The 22,475-nt window shown below is 42.6% G+C and overlaps 1 protein-coding gene and 1 pseudogene across 1 annotated transcript; both read left to right on the plus strand.

Moving 5' to 3' along the window:
• Nucleotides 1–11,616: 11,616 nt before the first annotated feature.
• On the plus strand, nucleotides 11,617–12,752 carry LOC117702471 (ribosome biogenesis regulatory protein homolog; annotated as a pseudogene).
• Nucleotides 12,753–12,880: 128 nt separating this feature from the next.
• LOC143433896 (disks large homolog 5-like) lies at nucleotides 12,881–18,381 on the plus strand (the record flags this gene model as incomplete). Its single annotated transcript, XM_076706477.1, has 5 exons — nucleotides 12,881–12,899; nucleotides 15,088–15,228; nucleotides 16,058–16,220; nucleotides 17,377–17,508; nucleotides 18,195–18,381. Coding segments are annotated over exons 1-5 (642 nt in total), but the record flags the coding sequence as incomplete, so codon positions are not given.
• Nucleotides 18,382–22,475: the final 4,094 nt, after the last annotated feature.

Here is a 22,475-nt window from a genome sequence, read left to right on the forward strand (position 1 = left end):
TCACCTCCCAGCAGAGCTCCTGGTATTATTTGGTCTCAAGTCACTGCTACAAGGGTAAGCTACTCATAGAGAGGAAGAGCATGGTAGCTCTCTCCACATTTTTACAGATTTTATTGTTTTCGGTTTGTTGTTATTGTTGTAAAAAAACACTTTATTAACATGAACGAAGCCAATGCTGTCTGTTCCAGGTTCAGACATACAACTTGGCCCACTGTGCTTTCTCATGAATTTCTTGTCATTAGGCTTAAATCCCTAGGGAGAGGGAGGAGGGTGTTGGTGACCCAGGATGGGTCTTATCCTACAAACCTAGGCTCCACGTAAAGCACAGGTGAGTTTTTTAACACAATAATACTTAGTAAACAAACAGAACCCATATTGCCAAAACTTAAAAGTGAATAATTTCATTTTTAGGCCAGCCCACTCTTCCCAAACCTTACCATGTGACCTTAGATTCCCCTTTCCAGCCCTTCCCTCATTCATTACAACTTCCTATCCCTGGGTTGGTTGGCCCACCCATTTGCGGAACAACCAGGAAGCAAACATGGTACTAATGGAACCAGAACAGGATATGGGGCACAAAGGGGTGCTCAACAACAGCTGCACATATGAGACAAAAGTTGTCTCCAAGGATTTGGTAGTCCTATTTACATGACCGTTTGGAACCTGAACACCAGCCCCTCATTCTCAAAAGGGAGTATGAGGCTCTTAGAGGGAAGAGGGCAAGAGTCCAGGAACCCCAGTGGCACATAGGATGGTTCCCTAGTCTGGTGGAAAAGCAGTGGGTTTGGTTGACTGACCACTGAGGCCATCTCACCTGGGTTCTTATAACTGGCCATCTGTTGGTCTTCAGAATCCAGTGTTCCCAGATACAAGTCTCCAAGTCTGGGTCCCTTCCATGACACAGGGACTTTCACACAGCACTCTTCCTCTCAATGCCTACCATATGGTGGCAGCAAGAGGAGCATCTGCATCTCCAACATTCAGGTCATGGGGACAGGCGCCCAGGCTGGAAGTGACCTTCCTGGCTGTTTCTGCAAGGGCCTCTCCCTCTGCTATACCTCCCAGGCTGCCAATGCTATCCTAATCACTCTAGGCAGAGGAGCTCCTGCTCCTGTGACTAGCACCCCTTCCAGCTTTATGGAATGAAGAGGTAGTCTAAGGATGCCACTTCCAGAATTATCTAGGACCCAGATCATCCCTCCTGCTCTATGGTGCCTCACTCAGAGAGGCTCTGGTCCAGCCTTCTCCCCAGGACAGAAAGAAAGGCAACCCATTTATTGTTTTGTAATTAGAGTCTTTTATAATAAAAAGTTTTAAAATATACTTATTATAAAAATACCAAAGTTAGACTTCTTTGCCTATCCTGTACTGAGATAACACCCTGGAAATTCATGGTGTGTCTTATTGGCTTCACCATGAGGATTCATGAAATCCTACAGTGCATCCCTCTGCTGACATTGTTTTGCTGAGTATTTCATGGACATGACTTTGCTTCAGGACACTTCCTCTCACAGTTTTGTAGAGTGCTGTATTTCAGAGAAATTATTGCATGCTATTTCCCTAGCTTGCTTTGAACGTCATTAGGGATGTTTTAATATCACATGAACTGTAATGTGTTGTAAAGTTCATGGATAATAAACATGACTAACTGTCTTTTTAATGGTGCTACCAGGGTCTTCTGAGAGGGAGCCGAGGTAGGTTTAGAGAGCAGAATATGTTTCTACTTGAAGCTTCCTGGAGGATGTTCTTAAAACCCTTTTTCTTAGTATCTTGAATTGTGTGGACCAGCCTATGTGTATAGAGCTTATTAATTCTTGTAGGATCAGCAAGTATCTTGCATGGGAAAAGTTCCTGAAACAGAAATAAGTACAGGCCTGACAGCAGAGCCTGGGTTTGTCTAAGAGCCTACTACACAGCTTAGGTCCAACTTCCCTTCTCAAGTGTCAGGAAATGTGCTGAAACATAGCAATCTTTGGATTGATGTGTGTGTCTCTGTGTGTTTCTGTGTGTGTCTGTGTGTGTGTGTGTGTGTGTGTGTGTGTGTGTGTGTGTGTGTATGTATGCTTTTGTCCATGTGTGTGTTAGCAGTTTATGTTGTGTATTTCTGTATTGGTAGGTGCTTGTTTTAGGAGTTTGTAGTATGGTTACTTGTATATACAAGTGTGTATTTAGGTATGTCTCTGTGTGTGCACTGTGTGTGTGCATGTACGAAGGCATGAACTGGTTTGTTTCTGAACATATATGTACATATTCATATGTATCTATACATATATACACTTGGTCAGCAAACATCTTAAACTGATAATACAGTCCAGCTTTAATGAGAAAGAACTCTATTAGTTCACTTTGCATCACAGAAACATCAAATACAGTAGCAGGTCATCATGCCTCTCCACCTAACTCAATAGAACCAAAGGAGACAGATAATGGTGTAAAGTCAGATATTCAACAGTTGTTAGAGAAAAACTATTCATCACTATTGAAACTGGTTGTAGAGCAAATCATTTATCTATATTGAAATCATTTGTAGGAAAATAAAAGACTGTGGTACATGGAGGTGAGTAGGAGGCTGCCGTGTCAAATACATGAGCCTGTGAGTCAACAAGGCTGGCTAAGGGTCTGTGACCCATCTCTGCTCTTCTCTATTAGCAGTGGTATCACGTCTTTCTTCATTAATATCCCTTTTACACTTCAATGCTTTCCCTTGGGAAGATTTGTATACCGCACACTCTTGCTGATTATAGTATCTCTTCAGTGAGCATGGATTCTGGGAGATGGATTCTTTGGGGATTTGCAGAGATGGAGGGGTTCATCAAGAGGAACCCAGGCAGGTTCCTGCACTCTAGATATAATAACAGCCTTCACTTGAATGGTTGCTAGGCTCTCTAGAAGACCTCTGTACAGTGCTCTATTCAGACATTGTTATGCAGTTATTTTTCAATATAATATATATGGACTATTGGAGAAATGTGGTGTTTTATTTTAGCTCCAGCACAGTGTGTAGTTCACAATTAACTTGTAAGCTGTTTATTAAATCTGAGAAAAAGTTTTAGGCCCAGATGCTCTGTGGCACTGCTTCTTTGGGGATACAAGGAAAGACCTTAGCTCAAAGGTCCTACTGGATTGTCCTGCGGAATAAGCCTGGTGTTTGCTGGATAGCTGACATGACAGGTCCTCACCAGGCCTTTATGTCTTGCTCCCCTATGTCTGAAATACTCCAACAGAAACTCAAACAGGGCACAGAATAGGTCAAGGTATCCCGCAGACACAGTTCTTCACCAGGAGCACTGATTGTGCAAAGCAAGTGAACCACCATTGCAACTCATCCCTATAACCATGGAAATCTTGGGCTGAATTTTCTTCCTTTCTTTGGGTAACTATATATCATAAAGGTCTTTATTTTGTTTAGCCTCTGGTTCAGCAAGAGTGCATGTTTGGAAGGCTTCAGAGAAGTGCTGAGGGTCATTAAGATCTGCTGGTCATCCGGAGGGGCCTGAGAATGCAAATTTTGCTTGTCCTCATGGGTCATCCTGAATCATTTCATGGAGATAAGTCAAGCAAAGTTTAAAGACTTTGAGGTATTGTCTGAAACATGACTCCTGCTTTGCCTTGCAAGGACTTGTCCAACAGCATCCCACCCCAATTGGGGCATAGCTACATTCATCTTGAAGACATTATTACCATTAGTCACAGCCTTTGCACTATATTTCTAAGGCCATCAACAGACTGTAGGTCTCTGTTGCAAAATCTACAGCAAGAGAATGCTGCTTAGCTTAAGAACTGTGTTTTGGTTTTGGTTACTTTTGATTTCCTTGAGCATATGATTTTCTTTCTTTTCATTTGAAGTTTTGTCATTTATTTGTTTTTGTTACTATAATTAATTTGCTGTTTTGTTAAGGCTATGTACTACATACTTTGACTCTCCTACTTTAAGCTTGTATTGAATAAAAGTAATGTATTCTTATGAATAAAAACATAATCTCCAATTTTTATCTCATAAGAACCTTCTGTATTCATGTGTGGTTCATAGTCTTGTAACACTAGAAGTACCAGGTAGGAATGGACCTCTTCAAGTGTAATGTGGCTTAGTCTTCATTATTCGTTCCCAAACAGTCACAGCTACACAGAGAATTGTGCTTTTGGTGTGGATAGTGTTTCAAAATCTGTGGACCCAACTTCATGATGAAAAACATATCCATGCTGTATCTTTGTGGTCATAAATTCAACTATGTTAAATGCACTACTCCATGGATGCTCATGATGAACAAACAGAGGAGAAACACAAGAGTGTTTCTATAATACATCCCAAGAAATAAAATTCACTAAGGGAATATCAAAGAAATTAGTAACCACAGAGCTGTATGCCTTTTATTTCCTTGAATGGTAGCATCACTATAACTGCAAAGCAGAGATCATGAATTCCAAGATCATTTGGCAGATGTTAGGATTTTTGTTTGTTTGTTTGTTGTTTGTTTTGTTTTGGTGGTGGTGTTGTTCGACTGATGATGAATTATGTTCTCTTGGCCTGGACAATGTATTTGATGATATTTTTTTAATTTGGTTAGGGCGTTGTTTCTGTTTTTGCATTATTTCATTTATGTGTATGGGTGTTTTTCCTGCTGTATGTCTGTACACTAGATGCATGAATTCTCCCGAGGCCAGAAGAGGTCAATGGATTATACCTGGAGCAGAAGTGATGGAGGATTTTTTTTTAATTTTTATCTTATGTGCATTGGTGTTTTGCCTGCATGTATGTCTGTGAAAGTGCCAGATCATGTAGTTATAGATGGTTGTAAGTTGACATGTTGATGCTGGGAATTGAACCTGGGTCCTCTGGAAGAACAGTCAGTGCTATTATCTGCTGAGCTATCTCTCCAGCACCCAAGATGGAGGATTCTTAATGTCACTCTTTAGATCTTCTAAGAAACAAAGTCTCAAATACATAAGCCATCTATCCAGCACCTGCCTGGACTTTTGTCTTTCCTTATGTGGTGTTTCAGCTGCACTGGATCTCACCCATCCAAAGACAGAAGACTCTTGAGACCTCTAGGGTCACATACTTGGGGTAGGCATGCTCAGTGTTTAAACTCTGAGGCCTGCATGTAGGGCATTAGAGTGGGTTCCTGATCATGCCTCAGGATCTCTTTTTGTCAGGGTTGGAGCAGATCTCTCCTGTCTCATCCTGCATGACAATGCAGATTAGGCTTTATTAGATGAATTGCAGAATTGAAAACTCTCCTAAAGGTGGAGGTGGTAAATAAATCATGTTGAAGTACAATCAAAAGAGTGTTTAGATTAAGCTTCAGACAAGCCCAGGGGGATGGAACCTGCAGCAGAGGATACAAGTCTGTGATGGTAAATATTTCAGTTCAAGGCTAGCAGGGAGAGGGATGGTAGATGTTGCCTGTATCTTTGCTCTACCTACTGCCTTTACTCTGGGTAGTGACTGTGCTACCAGGCCCCTCCTAGCTTCCCTTAAATCTGAGGCTAACACAAACACAAACACACACCCACACAATTTTACAAAAATACTTTATCTCAAAAAGATTAGGGCATCACATACCCACCATGACCTTTTATTCTTGAGAGTATATTGATCTGTAAGTACAACTAGAAGTTAGAAATGTGTAAGGCATTCAGTGATTAGTGACAGGCTTTGGTCCTAGCTGAACCCCAAGGCTGTACAAAGCATTCCTGATCTGCTTGCCATGCTATTTTCTTTCCCAGCAGCCACATCTGCTGCTCAGTGTCATCATGATTTTCTCCAATGCTGCACAGCAATTGTCCTGTCATCTCCTTAAAGTTGGAAGTCCTACTGAGATTTGTTGAAGGTTTCCTCTTATTTTGTATCAATATCAAAGGAAGGTAGTCTAGAATAAAACCTGCCATGGGGTCATCTCCAGTTAGATCTCTTTTATGCCAGCTAGCAAAAGACAAAGTGTCTTGCCCTTGATCTCCACTTATTGCCAACCCTGGTTATGCATGCTGACCTCTGCAGGTGTCTTTATACTAAAGGCTCACCCCTATATTCTACATTCATTGACTCAAAACTCCAAGAATGTGACAGAGGCATAGCTGTCTTCAACAAAACTCTAATGGTCATTCTAATATTCAGGCATTGCTGTAAGCCACAATATTACCTTCTCCCTCATTATAGCAGTATTCTCTAATACCAAGAAATACAGTTTTGGTGCAAACTAATAAGAGGTCCTCAGGACTTTGAGACAGTTGGTCTAGGGAGGAAAGGGCAGGATTAGAAATTTTGCATCTGGCCCTCTTCAGGGGTGTTCATCATTTCAAAAATTTAAAAGCCCTTATACAAAGAGCAAAGACACAAATCTGGTGTATTTTAGAGGAAAAAAAAAACCAGATCCTTTGTCAGTGGAAGCTGACATCACTGGTAGTATGGCCAGCGAGCACCTCGAAATCAGATCCCATGGTCAAGGGGGTGAGTCCCGGGTCTCCTTTGCAGGCAACTTGCTCCTCTCATCCACAGGCCTTGGGAATCTGCTCCGGGCCGAGGAGGAGTGAGGCAGGTCTCAGGAGTAGGCAATCAGGCAGTGGTACTCCAGGCAGCCCAGGTCTGATCGCCCCTTCAACTCCTCCAGGCTCTAGGCAAGCCCCTCAGGGAGCAGGTCTCTTGGTCCTGGTGCTAGAGCATAGGGTGCTGGTCAACTTTGCAGTCAAACTGGGTTCCACCACTAAAGTTTGCCAACTTGGCAGTTTCCAAAAGTTTGCCTAGATGGATGAATGACTGGTACCTCATTGTGCCATTTGGGCTGGTTTCCTAAATTGTGGATTTTCTTTCATTTAAGTCCTTGGAACACCAGGTCCTACTCTTTCGGGATCTGGGTAGGATTCAGGGTTTCTCCAAAATAGTCAATTCTTTTAAAGAAGGCACTCTGGTAAAAGCAACAATCAGGCATTTGTATTGGTGGAATTTAAGTCCACTTCAAATTTGGTTATGCTGTTCTCTTGGGGTGGGGCATGCATCCCATCCACATCTCAATATTAAATCAAGGTAATGTATTTAATATTAACATTAAGCACATGGGGAAGTAACGCTTTAAGAAACAGAACTTCTGTGAACAGCTTCCCATCTTCCAATACTTAATTGTGACAAAGCAAAAATACATTTGAAACACTCATGAGACATGTGCTGCAAACTACTATGTATTCCAGTCATTGGGTTTCTTGGAATCTAAACTCCTGGCCATACACATGAGTCTGTGGGGCTGTGTCAACATTTAGTAGCAACAGCAAGCCAGCCATCCTAATCCAGCAAAATAGAATTCACTGTTTAACTTGGAAGGAGGCTGGTGCGTGTTGGTTCAACTCTGGGAATTCTTGACATCTCTGCACTATGATGTCTCCTGCTGGGTTTGCTGTGCAGACTGATGAAACCTTCTCTCCTGTAGAAGTTCAATTATAGGTTTAGCTAATGTCTGGTGAAAGAAGGCATGTTTCATTTAACTGGTACTTTGGTTTCTCAGTTGTGGGCACACAGTCAACAATCACCCTTACTGATATGGGTTCTTTTCCTTAGTGATGTCCCTCAGCATGGTACCATGCAGACATATGGCTGGGCATCTCTTCTGGGCCACTCTAGCCTTCCACCCACAATCTCTAGGCAGTGGCTGTCTGACAAAAGCACCAACAACTTGCTGCAGGTCACCACCTGTCTATAAAGTGTCGTCCTTTAAGATGCATGGCATTACCACACAGTTCTTGCTGGACTGTTTGCCTGTCCTGCACCAAAAGGTTTTTGAGGACAGACATATCATTTGACTTTGTATTTGCTGTGTCTCCCATCATTGTTCAGTTTGGTTAAGAAATTAACAGTGAACACCTATATATTTATGCATCACTGTCTGCCAACTTGAACCACCAGACTTAAAATACACTCTAAACTTAGAGTAAACTGTTTCTTATGCTTTAGTACAATGCATGTTTCTCTATTCCTAGGTACCTCATGCCAAACCACTCACTTTATAGTATTGGTTAAAGTCAGCAAATGGCATGGAGTAATATAACCCGAAGACAGACCGTAAGCATCTCACAGGCAGGCTTGAACTCTCATTCTCTTTCTCCTCTTTAATGCCTATGTAATAATCAGCCTTCTAAGAACTTGTTGAATGGCATAGATTTTACCCAGAAGTCTTTCAATGGCAATGGTCAATACACAACTAAACACAAGCAATCAGTCAAACAAAAAAGAGGAAGGTATTAACTATGTAACTGAGTGAGAAGTCACCTGGCTTCCAGTGCTTAAACTATTGTCAGCAGGATTTCTCACTGCCCTTCTTTATTTCTTGTTTGGCTTTTCTGTGTTTGCTTTCTTGTGTTCACATGAAGACATCTTTTGTCTTACATGGGTAGTGTTCTAACTTAGCAAACATGTTAAGGGTATCACTTTACTCTCTTCCACTGGAGATGATATCAGAAGAGGACTGTAACTTACCAACTCGATTTGGCTGCCATCCCTAAGCAACTCAGTGTGATCACAGGAATTAACTCTTGATGGCCAGGCCTGTGTCAGTTGCTTGTTTCTATAACCAGAGGATGGCTGTTACATGAGACAATCAAAACAGATTTGTGTACTTTACATTCCAAATCAGCACTTAGAACCACAAATAATTTGTGTGGTAGGGCTTTTTAAAATCCACATATGTAACATACAAATGTAACAATTTATATAATCAAAATAAGAGACCTTGCAGATAAGATAAAAGTTTAAACAGGAAGCTCATACAAGCTTTGCTTACACTTTATATAAATATGCTTAGCCTGAAGATAATTTAATATACATATTATGACTTACTGTCAGATGTGGTGGTACACTCTTTTAATCCCAGCACTTGGGAGGCAGAGACAAGTGGATCTCAGAGTTGGAGTTCTGCTATCCATAGCAAGTTCCAAGTCAGCAAGGATTATATACTGAGAAGCTACTATAGAAATGTACAATTAGAATATATTTACTATGCCTGAAATTTCTGTGCAAACCCTCATGTGAGGTCCACTTGTGTTTCCATGAAGAGACTCCAGTTTTGCACTTTGGAGCATTTCAACACTGTGAGTTTTCACGTGAGGGATGCTCAACCTATAGTCTCCTCCAGAATGTTCCAAGATAGGGAACTCTGGAATTCCCAGAGCACCTTAGTAAGAAAATACACAATACTGCTGTCATGGAAAAAGCTGACTTTTAGAACTTGGAAACATTCTAAGTATTATAATCTATTCCTGAAAATAACTTTCCACTCAATAAGGCCTCACAGGTGGTCCAAAATCCCAACGTATTTGGAATATTTTCCAACAGCCTACCTGTTGTGTACCTAACTTGTTTTTCTTTCACTGGCCAAGGTACAGATTGGAGGTATAACCTTCTAGCAGTGAATTATAGCTCATTAAAAATGATGGAGACTATGACCTCCTGTTTGTCATGCATAAGATGTGCAAAGCCAAGACTGGATCAGGCTCCATGAAGCTCTTAAGGAATAATTTTCTTGGTTTGGGAAAAATTTTAACAAGCTCCTCTTCACAGGGTTGACTGAGAAAGCGGGCTTGTCGGTGACTGAAAACAACTTAATACCCATCAGAAATAGATGAGCAGCCACTTTTACCAACAGGGCTTGTCCAAAGGACACTCTAGCAGTGCAGCCTTTTGTGCCTTGAAGTAACTATTGGGATTCAGCTTCATGAGTGTATCTTTTCTCTTTCCTACCTTCAGGAATGTTTCAGCATACAAAGCAGATCATTTTTGTTACAGATTCCATCATTAACGTGGAAGCCTAGGAAACATTATCTTCCTGAAGTTCTCCATCAACTGCCTCGAGCCTTGATGATAGAATCAATGCCAAAACTCAAAAATGCATTCCTAATTCCATTTATCTTTAAGGGGAGCAGGCTTTTGTCTAATTGAGAACTTGGAGTAAAATCTTCCTGTAGAAAAGAGAAACAGGCAATCCTATATGTTTCATATAAGTAACCTGTCACTCATTGAACGAATAATTTACATTAGTGAACTGGTTGAAGGCTAGTTAAATGTGTAACTTATTTACTATTTGAATTTTAATTGTGTTTTTCTATTTTAGTTCTCAACTGAATAAATACTTTACATTCTTCCATCAAACAAAAGTATTGTCTTTGGACAATGGTGGTGTATGCCTTTAGTCCCAGCACTTGAGAGAGAGACACAGACATATCTCTGAGGCTGAAGCCAGCCTGGTCTACAGAGCAAGGTCCAGGACAGCCAGGGATACACAGAGAAGAGAAGCCCTGTCTCAAATACAAACCAACAACAAAACAATAGTATCATAAATAGAACAGACTTCCATTTTCTTTCTTTAGGTGGCTGAGGCCACACTATTTTATAGCATTCATGGGGGTCAGTAAAGATATTACAAACCCAGAACAACTGTGGAAAATGAAGCCTCAGCAGAACCTGGAAGATGACAGTTACTTGGTAAAATAATGCCTATAAAAGGTAATAAATAAAATCTATATACTTCAAGTGTATTCTGAATCTCCTAGTGTTGGGAAGGGCACTCCTTTCTAATCTGCTGATCTCTGTGCTCAGGTGCCTGTAGCTGAAGCTGTATAGTACATTTGAAGTGACTTGACCAATTATCAGTGCTTAGCTGTATAACCTCCATGGATCCCTGAAAACCCTGGGTCCTGCATTTCTATGAATCAACTGGACCAGAACATCCCTAGAGCCTTTGGGTCCTTTCTAACACCTGTCCTTCTGAGTTTAAAAGCAAAAGTCACGATGGCCTGTATAATAGTAGTTTTGTAAGCATTTTTATAGGTAGATTACTAGAGAGTCAACATGTAATCAGTGACTCACTGCTTCAACCAAATAAACTGTTTTGTGTAAAGAATCAGTTGTCTCACTTTAGATCAATAGCAATGTTTCTTGCTACATCATTTAAAAGGTGGCAGGAATTTTTGGTGCCAAACAGTTACCGTTTGAAAATATTCAATGTGCAATTCTAAAAGTCACAAGCATATATGCCATAAAACAAAATTATTTTCATTTTTCCATTTAGCTCTCTTACTTGCTGTAATGTAATGTTGAGCCAGAAAACTCTTCTTGCTGGTTCACTCAGGCTGTTTTAAAATGCAGGAATTACAGAGCCATTTTCTTTCTGGGTGGTGTGATTAGAAAGATATTGGATAGAAGAATGATTTATGTCAGGTGACAAGAGAACTCATCCTTAGACACTGGCAACTGTGGGTACTGTGGGGATGATTCTGTGTGCAATGAGGAGGAGAGCCTGAACATCTGACAGCAGTGGAAGCTTCTCCTCCAGCACACTTGGAGCTATGAGAAGACTTAAATAAGCAAGCAGTTCAAAAAGAACATGATAGGAAACAATCTGTGGTCTTCATTTGAGTCTTTAAAATTTTTATTTCTCGTTATTCCCTGTGGAAACAACAAATTGTTCAACACAGTTTTTTTTTTTTTTTTTTTTTTTTTTTTGAATTGCTGACTGGCACAAAACACAGTGGACAGAGAAGTATAATTTGTTGGAAAGCAGATTGTGTCTGCAGGAGTTCACTAGATAGTTAAATAGCTTTTTCTAAACTTTCTGATCATTAATTCATCTCTTTTAGAAATATAAAACAGAGTGTTGCTGTAGTAGGGACACATTCTGCTGTTGCCCCAAAGTGAGGGAACACAGGTGTGCATCAAGAGCCATAGATGGCAAGAGAGTGGAGGAGCTGCTGGCCAAGGCAGAGGAAGAGGAGGTGGAGAAGCTGCAGCTCATCAAGGTGCACAAGGAGCTAGAGCTGGAATTCGACCTGGGCAACTTGCTGGCTTAGGACCACAATCCCCCGACAGTGCTGCGCCAGGCCAGGCCCTCGCTGGAGGCTGAGCTGCAGGCCCTGGCACGGGACAACATGCAGCTTCTCATCAACCAGCTACTGGCAGCTGCAGACCATGGAGTGCATGGAGGAGGCAGTGGTAGTGAGCTTGCTGGAGCCTGCCATATGCCTGCCCAGCAAAAAGCTGCTGCCCTTGCCCCTGCCCACTGGCTTTAAGGGCATCCCATCCATCCCCAAAAGAAGACTAACCTCCTGTGGGACGAGGTGAGTGGCCAGTGGCGGTACCTTGGGGCTACAAGCACGCACAGGATGACACTAAGGAATGGCTCATCAAGGTTCCTGCGAGTGCCAACCCCATGGAAGACCAGTTCACCAAGAGGATTCAGGCCAAGAAAGAATGCGTGGCCAAGAAAGAGATGAACCTTCTGTGGAACCTGGCCCGCGAGCACAAGATGCAGATGCCCAGCTCAGCTGGGCTGCACCATAAGGGACACCAGAGTAAGGAGGAGCTTCAGTGGGAAGCTTCCAGGAGTGCCTCCCCAAGGAGAAAACACCCCGACCCTCTGGCAAGAAGAGGAAGTTTCAGCCCCCCCTTTGGGGAGCTACTTCGAATCATGAACAGTAATAAACCTCAGCTGGACGTGACAAGGGCCACCAACAAACAGATGAGGGACGAAGTCCAAGAGGAGCCTGCCAAGAGGAGGAAGATGAGCCAGAAAGGCAAGAGAAAAGAGGGCCTGCCAGGACCTTCCTGCAAGAGAAAGGCAGCCTGCCTGCTGGGTCAGGGAGAGAAAAGGAAAGGAGGCCTTGGAGGCAAGAAGCATTCCAGGCCGCCTGAGTCAGGGGGCAAGAAGACAGGAGTGCCGCGCCAAGCTGGGAAGAGGAGGAAGTATCTCCCCTCTGGACCTGTTCTGAAAAGCTAGGACTGTACTAAAGGTTAAGTTGTGCATGCTGCAGGCTGGCTCAGGAGGTGGCTGCTGTCCTCAGTGAGATTGACATTGAAGTGACAGGTTTTGCCTCCCCAAGAGAGTCAGTGCTGGACTATGAACTAATGGAGACGCTGACTGGCAGTTAGTGTATTTTGGAGCATGAGAATTATAGAAATGATATGGTCAGAACCAGGAGTAAGTTAAGGCCTGCCTTTTTTATCTTGACTTTGGATACTGGGTAAGAGTTGATCAGATTTCTGAGTTATAGTAGATTGGTTTCAACATTTTTGCATTATTTTTGTAACAAACCTTATATATTTATCAAAGCAAAGGAGGATGGGGGAAAATTACGTCCACCTGTGATTTACAAGTATTGTAAAGGTATGCTTTAACCTGATGTTGCTTTTAACTTTTACTGTTGGTAGGGGTTGTATGTGAAGTCAGTAACCTGGGTACCAGTATGGAGTGTGCTTGAGAAAAACAAAGTAGTTAAAATGGTTATAAAAAGACCCCTCCCTGGGCGGTGTAGCCCATGCCTTTAATCTCAGCACTGGGAGGCAGAGGCAGGCTGATTTCTGAGTTCGAGGCCAGCCTGGTCTACAGAGTGAATTCCAGGACAGCCAGGGCTACACAGAGAACCCCTTTCTCTGAAAAAAAAAAAACAATAAATAAATAAATAAATAATAAAAAATAAAAAGACCCCTCATATTTGGAAAACTTTGCCACTAACTATTAATATTAAAAGTATAGTGCTTTTTGATGTTGGTTCAGGTTGTGCATTTGGCCAGTGAATTGCTTTAAGTGATATATTGGAACCACACTAAGTAATGGTAATTAACCTTGTAATGGTAATTAACCCAAGAAAATGGTTGTCATTTTGTTTGAAACTGATGGCTTTTGTTTAATTGGCTTGAGTTTAGCAAGTGCTGGTCTGGAATTCAGTATGGAGCCAAGGCTGAGGTTAGAGAGGAGCAGCCACACCCAGCAGGAGACTTCATGTTTATTTCTGTCCTGGATGTTTTTCCCTGTTTCATTGTTTTATTTTTGGTCTTAATAAACTTATCTTTGCAAAATTAAATTATATATATATATATATATATATGCAAAGAGTAAGACTATACAATGAAATTCATACTTTCATTGATTTAAATCACCCTGCTATTCCTGCTGTTCTCATAAAACCACAAGCACATAATGAAATTAATTTCTATACTAGGATTGACTATTATTCCAAATCCTTTTCATTTTACCTAATAAATCCCCTGCTGTTTCTCTGCAGAATTGCCACCTTTGATCATTGTCATAGTGATACTACCTGGCTGAAGGAAGTAGCCCAGGACAACACAAACAATTTGGAAAGGACTTACATGATTTTTTCACTCTTACACCTGAGAGGTTAGGTCACATTGTACCATAGATTCAGAAGGCAGAAGCCACAGATGACAGTGCCAAACACAGTCCTTCCTGAACTACTGGACACATTTAAATGGAGGTTTCACTGGATCTCAGTGAACTCTTGAGTTCTCACTGGAACTCAGAAAGGTAGATATTGGAGAAGTGATGGCTAATGGAACTACAGAGCAGCAATCCAATGTCCCTGTTGACCTTTGCTCAAGATGCCTACTATGTCTGGTTGTAATGGAGAAAGGGAGAAAGTGGGGTTTTATCTTCTGAAGAAGAGACATAAACTTTACAATTGGATATTCCCTTGGACCTGAACTCCTTCCTATATTGCCATGAGCAAGGGAGTTTACATTGCAAAAATGGGATTGTGGAAACACATGTCTGAATATATTGAAACAATGTCTCCTCTCAAGGCATGTGCACAATAATTAGATATAATCCAACTTGCATAAAATTAAAGGTGCAGGAGAACCATTGTTGCATTTGGGAAACAGGACACCCTGGGGAACTGGACTGTGGTACATGAATGGTGCCTAAGGGTAGATTTATCATGGAGAAGAATCTCCCTCAAGCAAGAACCCTAGACCTTTAGGTACTAACAAAGATGAGCTGCCCATGCCAAGGCCCTAACAAACTCTCCCGTCCAAAGTGCTTGCCTTGTAACGAAGCAGAGAGAAATCTCTAGCTTTGAAGGGAAAGTTGCCAAGGTGTATCCCCTGAGTCAAAAGAGAGACTCCAGGAAAGGGCACCTCAGAAACTGGTCAATGTGGGGCAAGCTGGTCAGCAGGTAGGCCATGGCAGTTTCCAGTGACATCATCAGTAGTCACTTCCCTGGACAATCTCTTGTATCCAGGAGAACCCGAGAATCTTCTGTGATGTCACCAGTGTTGTGGAGACACCAACTGCCTGTGGGGTATTCCTTCAGAGCCTCTGGGTTCACAAGCAGTCATGTTGTCCATGCTGCTCAGGCTGTTTCATAGGGACAGTACAATACAACCAGAGACCAGACTTAGGCAGAAGGCATTCTGTAAAGCAGCAAGAAGGAGATGGCCCTGGGGAAGACACAGTGAGTCCTGGGCAGTGCATGGGGAAGCTTCCTCGAGGAGGGGCCTTGAATAGGTCCTTACAGGAGAAGGGCTTAGCATCTGGAGCCTCAACATTTCTCAATGGCAGACCCAGAGTCCAGAATTTCTGATGATTACTTTCTCAGAGATCCAGGAATTGACAAGCCTTCAGTTGCTTTGCTGAGAGATCTGAATTTCCTGCTGAGTGGCAAAGGATGCCAGGAGAGAGTTCTGTGAGAATAACAAAGCCTTGCTCTCAGGATAGAGTGCTGAAGCATTTCATCCTCAATAGATTCCTGTAGGTTACATGAATATGTGATGCCAAGAACAGAGAGGGATAATCCCCTTGTCAAGTATCAAGGTCTCAGAGACTTTGGTCTGGAACACACATGATGTGGGCTGAATACAGTCTCGGATAAGTGTAGTAGTGTGTGGTATCTCATCATGCATTTAAGAAACAAGGATAGGTGTTGGCTTGTGGGAGATGTTTGGTGCTGGTGTTTATGGTCAATCTTTTTTGTGCTAAGCAATACAGACTACATCTTCAGATATAAACTGACAATACCCTCAATTTCTTCTTGACTGGGAAAGCTTAAGCACTTCAGGGTTAGTGGGACTGCAGTAGGGACTGAGCCATATGTTTAGTGATGGTGGTTGGGAGCAGGGACAAAGGTGAGGATTCCAGCTTGAAGATAGCTTTCCTGCTCTTTCAGGAATTCACTGTGTCTCTAGAATTCCCTCTTCCTCAGGCTTCTCTGTGGGAGTAAGTATAGTTTCTCCTTTTCCTGTCATATTTTCCCTACAAGTTTCCTTGTGTTTCTCTACCTGAAGGGTCTGTTGGGAAAGAGTCCTCCCAAGCCTACACCATCAGTGAGCAGGAGCAGAGAATGAAGAGGTTGGAGAAGCTCAAAAGGGACCTCGAAAGAATGAGTAATGAGAGAGACGAACTCCGGGGAATCCTGGCACATTATAATGTCAAGGATTTGAACAACAGGTAATCATTATGCCCAGTTCTCAGTTGACTATCTTGGGCCCTCTCTGTTGACCCTAGATTTCCACATATCACAGGAGGCTACAACTCCAGGCTGTCCTCATGTCCAAATGCATTTTGCTATTGGATATTCAACACAGAACTTGAAGTTCAGACAGGAGTGAGATGGGGTCACAAGCTCTTTTGATTCCTCCAAAAGAAAACTATAGCCTGTGGCATGAATCATTCAGGAAATAGCAGTATTAGTGTGTGAGCTCTTATCATGCATTTTAAGATGCCTGGACAGGTATTGCTTTGTGGGAGATGCTAGCTGCTGTGTGTTTATGGTGAATCATTTTTGTAATTTTCTGGAGCTGCTTTGGGCCCATTTAGTCCTGTTAACAACTGCGAGGACCTGGTTCTATATGCTGCCTCTCAGTGTGAGTGGATTTCTGGCAAGTCATCACTGCTTTTTTCATATTCTGTTCAGTTTACACTGAGATAATGTCACATCACTGTATGTACTTGACATTGTGATAGTGTATGTGTGTATGTGTGTGTGTGTGTGTGTGTGTGTGTTTATGTATGTCTGTGTGTGTGTATTCCACTTAAGATCCAGGGAGTCTGTGTAATGTGATGGGGCTGGAGACTTTACCTGACTGACTTTTTAGGTAATGATAGTGATGGGGCCATGGAGGATCACTTGTAGCATCACAGCACATGATCTCTGTGTGCACCTCTGATGGGCATTAGAAAATCCGGATATAGGCAGGAAAACCTTTTCCCTGTAAATACTGAAGTGTGGAATTTATGTAGTGATAGAACCAAGGAGTGAGAAAACCTTGTCTACAAGGTGAAAAAGTGTCATCACAGGACTTGGGACCTGTGATTTGGACTCAGGACTGTGGCACAGGCTCCTGGAAAGTTCTTGGAGACCTAATCTATTCCTTCAAGACCACTCATGGAGCCAAAGCAGGTCAGCTCCCATTTTTTAGTTCCCTAGCTCTACTGTGCCCAGATCAATTGTAACAAGTTTAATAAGCACCAAGAGGACCCAGTACAAAGGCATTAGGTTGTGGCATATATGGGCTGAGGTAGTTCACGATTCAACTTGAATTGATGTAATCCTTGAATCCTTAGTTCAGGGATTATTTGCTCCTTGGGCCACACCCTTCCACAGGTTCAACTTTGAGACGATCATGCTGGAGATGCAACATGACCAGGTGACTCGCGATCTCAAAAACATTCCGCAGCAGATCAGTGAGGCCTTGTATAAGTGCCAGGAGTTGACTAAAAATAATCAACTTTACAGGTGAGTGACTAACACTGTTGTTTCCCCAGCACTAGGCACAGAATGTGTCTGCCCATCATTTTCTTTAAAACAAAGTGAAGACTCTGGTTCTATACTGTTTGCCTCTCAACAGGAAGCTTCCTCCCTCAAAGAAAGGCTCTAGGATTGTGATCTTATGAAATCATTTTGATCAAGTGTTATGAGTCTGTGAGCCCCTCCAATCATTGTCCTTCCCAAGTCAGTATCCTCTAAATAGAAAAGGTGTGCACCTTGATGGAGACATCGATCAACCTTGAGTCTCTGGGGCACTGAAAACACATTTACAGATCTGGTTTGCATGAGACACATAGAATGATGTGTACCTGTTGGGTCTTCTTTCTTCTCCTAGAGAAGCTTTGACCTGTCTCTACCTAGAGGTGGTTCTCTAATTCCAAAGACATATATGCAATCATGGGTCCCATGTCCTCTTCTGGGAGATACATGAGTCCCTGTTGGTGTCAGGGTTTTCAGAAGTACCTTGAGTCTTTTGGAATGTTGCTTTCTTCTGGATTTGACTTTCCTATATGTGAGGTCCCATGGCTACTCTGGTCTGTAGTCTGGGGCTGTCTGGGGATCAGGGCCCATCATGAGAAGGGATGGTACTTGGAGAAGTGGGAGGAAGATGGATGGTGCCTGGGAATAATCACCATTTCTTCTTTGTGGTTCAGCATCAAGAACTGTCACCTCCTGACAGAATCTCTTCATATGAAGAGTGAAGTAAAAATGCTCTGGAATGCAAACAGGCAGCTGCTTAAGGAGCAGATTACACTGGAAGTGTGTTCTAAGGAAACAAGGAGGCTATGTGTGGAGGCCAGCATGAAGATCTATGACAAATTTTCCAAGCATATCCAACAGGTAAAATGCATGGAGGATGCTTAGGAGCAGGTTGCCCTCATGTCTAACCATAAACAATGTCAAGCCCAGATAACCATCCTCCACCTTGTCAAGGCACTCTCCTAATTCTTATCCAGTTGTTCTGTGATCATTTACAAGACTTTCTGTGGAGTTGAGCTCTCTCAAAAACTGGATGATTGGCAAGCACCCCCCCCCTCCCGCCCCGGTCAACTACCAGCTGAATTTCATTAAGATAGATGGGGTGAACACACATTACACACCTACATGCCATTGTACTAGAGGGGTTCTATGTGGCTTCCTCCTTTGCAGTAGCACAGAAAAGTGAGTGATGAAGTCAGGGCCTGTAGCTAGTTTGCTTTGGACCCATGACTCCAGCTGCATATGTAGGGGAGGATGGCCTATTCAGATGTAGGTGGGAGAGGAGGTCCTTGGTCCCATGAAGGCTAGATGACCCAGTGTAGGGGGGAATTCAAGGGCATGTAGGTGTATGGGGGGGTCAGTGGTGGTACATCCTCATTGAAGGAGGAGGAGGGGGATGGGATAGGGAGTTTCTGGGTGGGGAAGATGAGGAATGGGGATAACGTCTGAAATGTAATAAAATATCTAACAAAAATTATTTAAGAAAAAAGGTGGGGGTAGAGGTCTTGTGTCTTTTCTCTTCCTCAACCCTGCATTGCAACATGTCTCCTAACTGAGCCTAGACCTTGGTTCATACTGACAGAGCCTGACAGATAGCTCATCCATCAGTCCTGTTTCTGTCATTGTTGCTAGAGTTCTTTCCTGTAGCTTGTATTCAGGAGCTGACTGGATGAACAGGGATGTTTGAAAGAGTTCTCTCAGGCTGAGGGTTGGGGTGAGAGATGTGAGGCTTCAAGAAAAAGATTTCTCAAACTCTCTCAACCTAGTCTGCAGAAGTTACTAAGTTTTATTTAGTCCCCACAGGATGGATTACAGAGTCCTGGGTCTCACATGAAACATCAGATATTCACAGTCTACATTCAGTGGTTCCTCCTGCATTTTGGTCTCCTTACTGTTTCCTGCTCACTTATGATTTCTGGAATGTGTGTGTGTGTGGGGGGGAGTCATATGCATGTCTGTGACAATATGTATATAGATGTGCCTGTTGAGAGGCCAGTTAATTGCATGTTTTGATCAGTCTTTCTGTTTTGGTTAAGCTGTCTGACCAGCATCTTTGAATCTTCTGTCACCTCCCAGGCAGAGCTCCTGGAATTGCTTTGTCTCAAGTAACTGCTAGAAGGTTTCATAACTCACAGAGAGGAAGAACATGTTTATATGTTTCATTGTTTTGGGTTTTCTTGTTGCTGTTGTAAGAAAACAATTTCTTAACTTAGAAGAAGCTAATGCTGTCTGCTCCACGTGTCAGATACACAACTTGGCCCACTGTGCTTTCTTATGAGCTTTCTTGTCATTCAGTTGAAATCAGCAGGGAAAGGAGGAGGGTGTTTGTTTGCCAGGATGGGTCTCACCCAAGACACAAAGGCTCCACATAACCCACAGTTGAATTAATCAAACCTTTATCAAACAAACAGAACCCATGTTGCCAACACTTAAAAGTCAATAATTTCACATTTAGCCTAGCCCACCCTTCTGAAATCTTACCATGTGACTTCAGTTTCTACTTCCCAGTCCTTCCTTCATTCATTACAATTTCCTAGCCCGGGGTTTGGAGGCCCACCCATGTGAGGAACAACCACAAAGCAGACATGTACCTCTTGTAAGCACAGCAGGATATGGGGCACAAAGGGGTGCTCAGCAACAGCTGGCTGCACACATGAGACAAAGGTGGCCCCAAGGTGGTCCTATTCAAAGGAAACTTATGGACCTGAACATCAGCCTCTTGTTCTAAGATGGGAGTGTGGGGCTCACCACAGTGTCAGTGTCAGTTCACTTTGCATCAAGGAAACATGAAACAGAGCAGCAGGTCATCAAGCTGCTACACCTAGCTCAATAGAACAAAAGGAGACAAATAGTGGTGTAAAGTCAGATTGTCAACCATTGTTAGTGGGAAATCTATTTATCACTATTGAAACTGGTTATAGAGGGAAATCTATTTACCCATATTGAAATCCCTTGTAAGAAAAACAAACACTTTAGTACATGGAGGTGAGTAGGAGGCTGCTGTGTCAAATCCATGGGTCTGAGAGTCAGCAAGGCTGGCTAAGGGTCTGTGTCCACCTCTCTGCTCTTGGTGGATAGTGACTGCCTGCTGGAAGGTCAGGTGGCTCATTGCATCTTCTCAGCATCCTAGTTTGTTTTCCTCATTACCTCCTACCATTTTTTCCAACTTTGCCTAAGCTTGACTCAGTTATCTTTGGCCTTGAAGTTTGTCCTGGGTATAACTCTGTGAAACACTGAGTTGCTTGGTGTTGCATCTGCATCAAGCAGAAGGCCCATACCTATGATGAGGTGCTAGAACAGGGCTGCCTCAGACAGCCCCTTAGGCTCCTGGTAGTCTAAAGCACTCACCCTGTGTTCTGTCTGTAGCACTCTGTAAAGGCTGTCATTCAAAAGTGATTTGGTTTGAGTTAAAATCTTCCTCAAGGAGGGCTGGAAGAAAAGAGGAACTTCAGACATGGCTGATGATATAAAATGGGGCAGCCCTGTGAGAAGCCATGTCCAACTCTTCAGAAACTGTATAGTTTCTGTAGTCCCCATTGACCCAGCCACTCCAGAACAAGAAGTAGGTGTCCACAGAGGCAATTATTGCAAATCATGGTTGTAGTGGTACTTCACAGAGTTGCCCTGAAGTAGAAACTATCCAGATGTTCTTCAGTCAAGGAGTGAAAAAGTATACTGTAGTCCAGCCCTTCTATGGACTATTGCCTAGGGTGATCATACAAACCACCATTTGGTCTTGAACTAGTCAGACTTATTTTCCACAAAATATCCCAGACAGAATCTCCTTATGTGAAGAAAAGTCTCACTTTGTATCCTGGTTACCGAGATTTCCTAGTTGTCCAGGCTCATAGCTTTGGTTACAAAGCCACACAGGCTGTGGAAAATGGAGGGCCTATTGGAAGATGCTGCTAACTTTAGAGTCCCTGGGAAACAGTGATCAAGATGCAGGAACTGGCTTGTCCACCCTGATCCCATGTGCCTTTGCTGGGAACCAAGCTGACTGTGCACAGCCTTAGGAACTTCCTAAGCAGGCTTGCATACCAGGCCAAAACTCCATATTTCCATCCTTTGTGTATTAGGGAAAAGCATTTATTTTATTGAGCTGTCTATAGGCTATGCCTACTATGTTCTCGTCCCATTCAAGGTTTTTTTTTTTCTTTTTTCTTTTTTAATTTACTCAGATTATGTTTGTGAGTACACTGTCTCTCTCATCAGACACACCAGAAGAGGGCATCTGATTTTACTAAGATAGTTTGTAGCCTACCTTGCGGTTTTGGGGAATTGAACTGAGGACTTCCAAATGACAAATCAGTGCTCCTAATTGCTGAGATCTCTCTACAGGATTTTTCAATTCAAGGGTTTATTTCTTATGGCTTTATAGTGTCCTTGATGATGTCTTATATTAACATGAACAGGGAAAGTTAAAATGTTCCTGCAACTGTATGTAGGAACATGTGCTTGTGTGTGTTCAGGAATGTGTGTGTTTATGTATGTGTTAGTGTGAGTGTGTGCATGTGTGTTTATGTGTGTGTGTGTGTGTGTGTGTGTGTCCATTGCTGGGCTCAAACAATGCAGGATCATTTTGCTGTCTCTGAGATATGAGGTACTAGGATGGGATAGCAGGAGCCAAGAAGATTTCCTATACCTGTATAACTGTATTTTTGGGTCTCAGGCCTTCCACATGATTCTCTGCCTCAGTCACCTAGGAGAGCTCAGAATATTGTTCTGATCTAGTTTAAAAGAAATCCTGTCCATGATCATTCTTGTGATCCACAGAGTTTGTGTCGATTGTGTACTCTTTCTTCCCTTCTGAGCTCTCTGGTATGACCTGAGCCTGTTGTCCCTTAAGTCACCCCACAAATAATACTACAGTACCTATAAATATAGCAGGGGTATCCTTTTTCCTTCATGAATATTTGTTTTAAAGTTCAAGGCTTTCCCTTGGGAAGATTTGC

The sequence above is a fragment of the Arvicanthis niloticus genome, unplaced genomic scaffold (assembly GCF_011762505.2).
Source record: "Arvicanthis niloticus isolate mArvNil1 unplaced genomic scaffold, mArvNil1.pat.X pat_scaffold_815_arrow_ctg1, whole genome shotgun sequence".
Classification (NCBI taxonomy): domain Eukaryota; kingdom Metazoa; phylum Chordata; class Mammalia; order Rodentia; family Muridae; genus Arvicanthis; species Arvicanthis niloticus.